This window comes from Falco naumanni, chromosome 16 (genome assembly GCF_017639655.2).
Source record: "Falco naumanni isolate bFalNau1 chromosome 16, bFalNau1.pat, whole genome shotgun sequence".
Taxonomy (NCBI): domain Eukaryota; kingdom Metazoa; phylum Chordata; class Aves; order Falconiformes; family Falconidae; genus Falco; species Falco naumanni.
Window position 1 is genome coordinate 6,488,657 of NC_054069.1, and position 7,571 is coordinate 6,496,227.

The window sequence follows — 7,571 nt, forward strand, 5'->3', positions numbered from 1 at the left end:
TTGGGTGGAAGGCTCGTCCCCACCGGTGTAATTAGTACGGTCATACTGTCCCGTGTGCTTTGCATAATAAATATGGTGCTCGTTTTCAACACTTTAACCAGAAAATTTATCTGTAAGCACCTATCAGGTTTTTACAGAACACCCAGGGGGTGACTAAGTGATCAAGTAAAGGTGAAAACCTTGATTGGAACATGGTTAATTTCTGAAATGTCTGTTCTTAAGCCCTTTTGTCGGGGCTGAAAGGGAAAAATCTGTGAGCAATGAACATACTAAAATTGTAGTTTGTCGCTTTGATTGGACCAGTTTCTGACTTGTTTCAGTCAAAAATAATTCTTTGCACAGAGACTGTATGATCTAGATCAAGGTGGAAGTTTTTAACATGCAGATAGAAGGTTTCTTCTGCCCTCTGACGTGATGGCAGAGGCACTCGACTTGGTGCTGGGTTCGTGCAGCACTACTACTGATCGTACACTGCTGTTAGGTGATACTTCTGTATGCGATCAGGACAGTGTACAGCCCGACAAAGCCAACGTAAAGTTTTTCTCTAAGAAGATTGCCACCTAGGATGTTTTCCCACCTGGCAATAACTCAGGCTTACTGGTTTTTTCTATCGATAGTTAACGAACTACAGTGGCTTACCTGGGGAAATTGTCTGTTATCCATCCACAGAGATCAAACGGCTTGCAGGAGGAAGATTGCCACTAGCAAGCTGCGCCTTGTTTTGTTCGTTCCATGTACTCAATCCTTTAAAGCCAGAAAACTGCAAAAAATTCTGCAGGGGTGGCTCGTGCAGGAGCGTGCTTAGGGAAACAGTGTTTGCTCGTGGTTTGGCCTGCAGTTACTACAGAAACTGTGACCGGCTCCTTCCCTTTGCAGTTCATGCCCAGGCTTGCCCGGTGACCCAGGAGACCCATCATTTAATCTGGCTAAGAATGCTTGTGCTGAGTGAGGGTCCTGATCTGAATCCCACTGAAGTCTTTGGATGGATTTCCATCGACTTCAGCGAGCTCTGGATCAGCCCTACGGATGTCTGGGCACCATAGTGCAGGGGGGGTTTAGAGGTTTGGGGTTTTTTCTTCTCCTAATAGGACTAAAACCCATCAGCACCATTAAACAAAAGGCACAAATGTCCATTCCTTTCTCTCATGCATCACATCAGCCAGAAGACCTGGCTTTTCATTGTGGTTTTTGCAAAACCTGCTGGGATGCTGACAGTTTCTGTTTGGATGCAACTGGGAAGGAGTGGGAGCAACAATGGACTGTTCCTCAGTGGGTCTCACGTTGGGATGGGCTGTTCACATTCGGGGTCTGACGTTCTGTTTCTTAGCTGCTTACTACAAATAGAGTGCTTACTCCAAACAGAGCACCCAAGGCTACCTTTTCCTCAAGTCAGTGACAATTAACAGCGTTATGAAGGATTTAGGTTCAACGAATCTACCTAATTACAAGAGCCAATTTTTCTTGTCACTGGAACGGGAAGCCCAAAACACTCTCTGCTCCTCTGGTTTCCGTGCCGTTAGCAGAAATACTAACTTCTGAACAGAAACTTTGGACTCCTGCACGATATTAAAAATACCACAGACCCTAATTTCTGTGCCAATGACAACCTCAGTAATCAGAGCCAGCTGGATGAATTGCCAAGAATTTTGCTTAAATTTTCCTGTGTTTGGTGTTATAAACCTGTGCAGTTTGGGCTGGGCTCTGCCTCCTAACATCCCAGCAATAGCACCTCCGTGCATGACCGATCGCACCGCTGCCATCGGGTTTCTCGGGTGAGCGGTTTGTTTGCTGCTGCCTTGCAGTTTATGTGTTAACTATGGGAACCGGTAACTCAACAGCGGGAGGTGGTGGCGGGATTCAGACCTTCCCTTTGATTGTCCTTTGTGGAATCCAGTCACTTCACTCTTTTGTCACAGCATTTCCCAACTCACGGGGCCTGCCTGGACAAGTTGGAGAAAGTAGGAAGGCAGGAGCCAGGTCAAAGTCCCACTGACTGATGCGTCCCACTGCTTCAAAGGGGCATTTATCGAGGAAAAGGCAATAACTGGGTAATTCCTGTTACATGGAAAATTATGATCAAATTCTGAACTCCAGGGCAGGGGAGGGACTCCCTATGAAGCCTGCTGCTGTTCTGCAGTGGCAATGTTATTTTAACCTTGATAGTTCAGGAATAAAAGGGAAACAAGGTTTATAAGGAGTCATATCATTTGTTAGATTAATATGATATTGTGAAAAAATGACATGAAGACAGAAACCAGGCTAAGAAGCAAATCCTTAAGCTTTGGCAAGAAACGTGGCATCACCCCTAGAGTCACCACGATCTCTGTGGCTGTGGCTGTGCATGAAACCCTGAATGCACTGAACTGTTATTGAGAAGAACGTCAAAACCTATGGTTATGTGCATTATCTGTCATTTTTAGTGGCAAATCTGGCTCTCATTTGATATTTTCCTGGGCACTGATTTTGTCAGCAGGGTTAGAAAACCCCGGATCTGTGGTAGCTGCATTTTCTTAGAAGCGAAGGCACTAGAAAAGGGATCAGTGCATTGCTGTTGCCTCAGGCTTTGCAGGGATCCTAGCTTGCTCCTCTGCAAAACCTTGGGCTACCTGCTCATAACTCCAGCAGAAAATTCTTGGACATTTAAGATACTTCATGAAGCAAGTGTCATCTCTTGAGGAAATAACATGTGGAGACCTCAGGGGTGGCTAGATGAGACTTCTGGAAAGCTTTTCAGGAATGTATAGCTCTGGCAGAGCTATGAGCAAATCCTGCAGAGCTGGAATGTCGCAGGACACAGTCTCTCGGGGGCGCAGGTTGTTCCAGTGCTGTGCGGAGACTGACAATCCACCATCATGGATGAGACGAAGCAAGAACAAGCCTGTGAACACTCTACTTAGAGGAGAGCTGTATCTAGCTGCACCTGTTAGTCTAAGCCCCCTCATCAATGGACTCGCTCTTAAAATGAGCAGCAAAGCCCCAATTTTTATAACGCCCACTGCTTATGCAGTGCAGCTTCACTGGAGCAAAATCTATGCGATGGAGCAAAATCTATGTGATTAAACATTTCAAGTCACTTCAGAACTTTTTTTTTTTGTTGTTCCTTTGAGATGTCACCATGCAACAGATGTTTAAAAACAAGGAAAAACTGATGTGGTTGTAAACGTGGTCTTCAGTGTCTACAAGGGAATCCATTCAGATCAGAAAATGACCCATCAATTCCCTGACATTTTTAAAGCAAGTTTAATCTCTAGAATAAAATTCAGGCCTCGGGCATGAAAATCTATTTTGCCTGTTCAAGAATGCTCATCTGTTGCCCAGAGCTAATTTTGGTGTGCTGGATGCAGCCAGCACAGCGAGGACAGATCTGCACAGGCTGCACAGAAAGAAGTGAACCGACGCCGAAAAAATGTTGCACGGAAATTCTTCCCGGCATTGCACAGCAGTTGTTTCCTATTGTCCTACATCATTTTCCAAAACGCATGTAACAGGCTATGATGGTCCTCTTGGGCGAACCGTGCAAGGGAGGGAATGACTCAGGGCTTGTGTATGGAACAAAATCCTCATGTGGCATTGCAAGCACCCAGCGCAGTGCACGGTAAGGACACTCTTGTGGCCAAAACGCTGGTGGGTGATGTTAAAGCTCAGCTCCTGGCAGTGCTGGTACTTTCTCTGGAGATTTATTATCTACCTCCAACTTTGATTTCGCTTTCGAGTGGTTATTGAAAGGTCCCCATTCGCTAAGGAAGTATTTTGATATGTGGGGAAAAAAAAGAGAAGCCATCATTTTATTTTATTTTATTTGTAATTTATTACTCGTTCCTTAAAAACAGAGTTTCTACTAAATGCTTTGATAAGGTTGTGGGGGGTTTTTGTTTTTGTTTTTTTATGGTGCAGAAAGAAACTATAAAGAACAAGGAACTACATGACTGAAGCAGAAAAGAAATCCAGAAATAACCAGATATTCACGGTTTAAGGTACACTCCTGCAAAGATGCGTACTTCTGTAAATCTGTGCCTCTGTGCTTGATTTTTCTTATCCCTTGTACCACAATCCATGCACAAGACTGAAATGTGAGCACTGGAATTGCTCGGCTGCAGCATCTACGGTCGCTACTGATCTGTACTGATACCGTGCACGTTTATACAGATCACCAGGAAGATCAATGTTAAGATGAATACAGACTCATGTAATTTTCAAAATGAAGAATACCAGAAATGAGGGCTTCATAAGGAAAGGAACTGTGTTGTGTGAAGTCTGCTAGAAGCAATTAATTGCAATTTTAATAATTAATTAATAACCCTGGGACCATTTTTCTTATGGTGAGGATCTTGCTTAAATATTTCACAGATATTAACAAGATAGACTGGTGGACACAACAGAATACAGTGCTGAATCCATCAAATATGCCCTAAAAGAAGGACCTGATACTGGAATAAACCCAAGTAGATTGGAAACAGCTTTGAAACCAGCACATTCGTTAGTGAAATGGTGCACACCTGAATATCGTTCCATCCCTGAGAGCTCCATCATCTCCCGCTCTATATAAACCCTAAGCAATGAGGGGGGGTTTGGGTGTTGGTGTTTTCCTCATGTAAATGGTATAGGTTCTTGTTGCACTGGATCTGCTTCCTTGGTGGCTTTTTGGAGTTCTTTATAAAGCTTCTCAGGTGTTCCACAGCTCTGGTCTGGGAAGGTAATGTTTGTGGTCTTTAATGTTTGTGAGTTTTCTTGTATAGAAAAGAGCTGTGTAACTGTAAGAACTGCTGGTTGTTGACTGTGCTCTATAAGGAGGAAAACCGTCTTGTAAACTTTTAAATATTCTTAATATTTAAATATTCTAAATAAACTTGCTTAGCATGAATGCTTTCTAGTGATGCTTTGAAGTGGTTTCACTCTCCCAAACTATATTTTCCAGTTGTTTAGCAATTGGGCTTATCTAGCTTCTATCTGTCACATGCAGGCTTTGCAGTATCTATCCTTGGAACTTGGTAGTACCTTCATGTTGTTAAATCTCTCTAGTGTAGTGTCTCATCTCTACTGATGACTATCCAACAGCTAAAGCACCTTGTGTGCTTCAATTTAAAATGAAAGATGAAATTGCTGCCACAGTCTTCTTCATCACAAGGCTGGTGAAAAAGGAAGACAAGCTGAGCAAGCATAAAATGGAGAAATTTGCAGCTAGGCTGACAACAGTACTGTTTGAGAAGTATAAGAATCACTGGTACTTGGACAACCCATCCAGAGGACAAGCTTTCAGGTAAGAGGAGGTTTAGTAGAAGGGGAGGGGGAATGGAGCCTTTGTAGGACATCCAGGGTTCAGTCAGGAACCTTTTGGTGCCTGGAGCCCTTGAGTTGGAAATAAGTGCCGTGAAGTTGGAAGAGAACCACTTGGCTGTCCCGTAAGCTTGAGGAAGGAGTGTTATGAACTGGTAAAGATACGTCTGGTTTGAAAGTAACTTCAGAGTGTGTAGGTACAGCTGGAGAGCTGAGGTGGAGATCTACAGACAATGTGCAGAGAGTGCCCTGGGTGGCCCTCTGACTTCTTGAATGCAGAATTCAAGGGGTCTTAAACTGACTTGTGTAGTTGCTGTCACTGCTTCTAATTTTCTTTAAAACTACTAATGAAGTGAGTTGCTGCATTATGTGTTTTAAAACAAATAAAACCTTCTTTGGGTTTATAAACCAGCTAGCCAGGCTAACTTGCAGGTTGGGGCTGAGTGACAACAACTTGCATCCACAGACTGAGTGGGCTGGGAGAAAATAGTCAGCTGAAGTGTATTTCTGTGTGAGTGGGGCTTGCAAAGTTGCAGTGAAATTTTAAATCCACCTGCACTTTGTTCTCACCTAGGTGTATAAGGATAAACAAACATCAGAGGAGAGATCCACTGCTGGAGCAGGCTTGTGTGGAGAGTAAAGTGGACTTCAATAAGCTCGGTTTGCCCAAAGAGATGACGCTGTGGGTTGATCCATTTGAGGTGTGTTGCAGGTAAGCTGGGGAGCTGTGGCTGACTTGATCAACTCCAAGCCTGTTACTAGAGTCCTAGCATGCGAGGATGTGCTCTGCTAGTGTCAGATGTCCACAGCATGGAGCTGCACTACACAAATCCCATCACTTTCAGATACGGTGAGAGGAACCGGCCCTTCACCATTGCACACTTTGAAGGGGAGGAGAACCCAGAGCTTCCTCAGCAGATCAGCTATGCTGTGGACAGAGCAGCACTGGACTATCATTCTGGTATTTCTTCAGATGAGGAGGGCTTCAACAAAGAGCCGAAAGCGATCCCTACTGTTAGTAATCCCAACAGTATCTACCAGGTAAGGCTGCGGTCATGGTAGGTGGCTTTTGGGAGGAGCTAGCACCTGACCTCTGGTTCCCTCATGGAGAATGTGATAGACTTGGTGACTGGTGGTCAGGCTGATCTCCCCTCTTTCTCAGCCACTCCTTAACATAGTCTCATTTCTTGCCATTTAGTTCAGTGACTACTACAAGGCGCCCCTACAGCCCTGGTCTCAGTATCTTCATAGGAAGACCTACATGACTGACGGCTCATACTATGCCCAGCACAGGGGTTACAAGGTCTACAGGTCAACAGCTGCTTTCACAGGACCGTGTGTTGATAGGTACCACTGGATCAACACCAAGCGGTAGACCTGTGGCTGCGCCTGTTACAGGCTGTTGAAACACTGAGCAATGGGATGAAAGCTGGCACTACAAAGTTTCATGAAACCAGAAGGCACTGTCTAATCCCTACATCTTACTCTGTGCATCTGAAACTTTGGGATTTTAGTCTATGACCTTTTAAATGTTTTATTAATGTTAAGATAAGGCTGAAAATTATGTGAGACTCTACTTGTAAGTTAAAAAGGAAATGCATCTATCAATAAATTTACTCATGTTTTTTTATAAAAGCTGTCTGATCTGCTATCAGTGCCCTGAAGGGAGTTAAAGCTTTTTGGTGAAAACACAAGCAAGACCAGGAAGATAAAAACATCCTCCAAGTTGCTCTGAAGGATAGTCTGCTTCCTTCTGGCAAAGGTAGTGTGGGCAGCTGTGTTGTGAGCAAAACATCTGCAAATCAACTCTGCTCCCCCTTGAATGAAGCTGTGAAAGACTGCCCTGTGGCTCCAGCTAGGCTTTTGCCTCTAGACTGTAGCTTATCTTTTGGAAGAAGACAAGCTCATGGGCAGCAGAGGGGTGAATATGTTGTGCTGTAGCTTTCCACAGCTGTAAGCTGAAGCAGCACCTCATAGACAAATGGAGCAGTTCTCTCCAAGGACACCTAGCCTGTCAGTTTGCAATACTAGTGCCCCTAGGAAATTTTTCTCATAGCTCTGGTGAAATTGAGTCAAACTCTTCCAGGTAGTCCAGAACTCCATGCAGATGGAGACTTCCCTTCGGTGGAGAAAGACTCACTGGAATATTACTGGGCTTCAAACCTATGCTGTGCGTTGTGTTTTCTGGTGCTGGGTAAAAAAGTTTCAAACAATCAGAATGAGCAGGATTTTGCTCTGACTTGCAGTATGTCCTCCTGCTCACTACTCATCACCTGCTCCATCATTGCCTGCTGATT

The 7,571-nt window shown here is 44.3% G+C and overlaps 1 protein-coding gene across 1 annotated transcript; it reads left to right on the plus strand.

The window, feature by feature from the left end:
* Nucleotides 1–3,866: 3,866 nt before the first annotated feature.
* On the plus strand, nt 3,867–6,831 carry BTG4 (BTG anti-proliferation factor 4). Its single transcript, XM_040616147.1, has 4 exons — nt 3,867–5,257; nt 5,849–5,986; nt 6,120–6,315; nt 6,473–6,831. Exons 1-4 carry the CDS (start codon nt 5,085–5,087, stop codon nt 6,647–6,649), a joined length of 684 nt encoding a protein of 227 aa, XP_040472081.1. The 5' UTR covers nt 3,867–5,084; the 3' UTR covers nt 6,650–6,831.
* Nucleotides 6,832–7,571: the final 740 nt, after the last annotated feature.

Coding starts and splice junctions, on each gene's coding strand:
- BTG4 (XM_040616147.1), top strand. CDS start 5,085: ATGAAAGATGAAATTGCTGCCACAGTCTTCTTCATCACAAGGCTGGTG. Junction 5,258..5,848: donor TCCAGAGGACAAGCTTTCAG/GTAAGAGGAGGT, acceptor GTTCTCACCTAG/GTGTATAAGGATAAACAAAC. Junction 6,316..6,472: donor ATCCCAACAGTATCTACCAG/GTAAGGCTGCGG, acceptor CTTGCCATTTAG/TTCAGTGACTACTACAAGGC.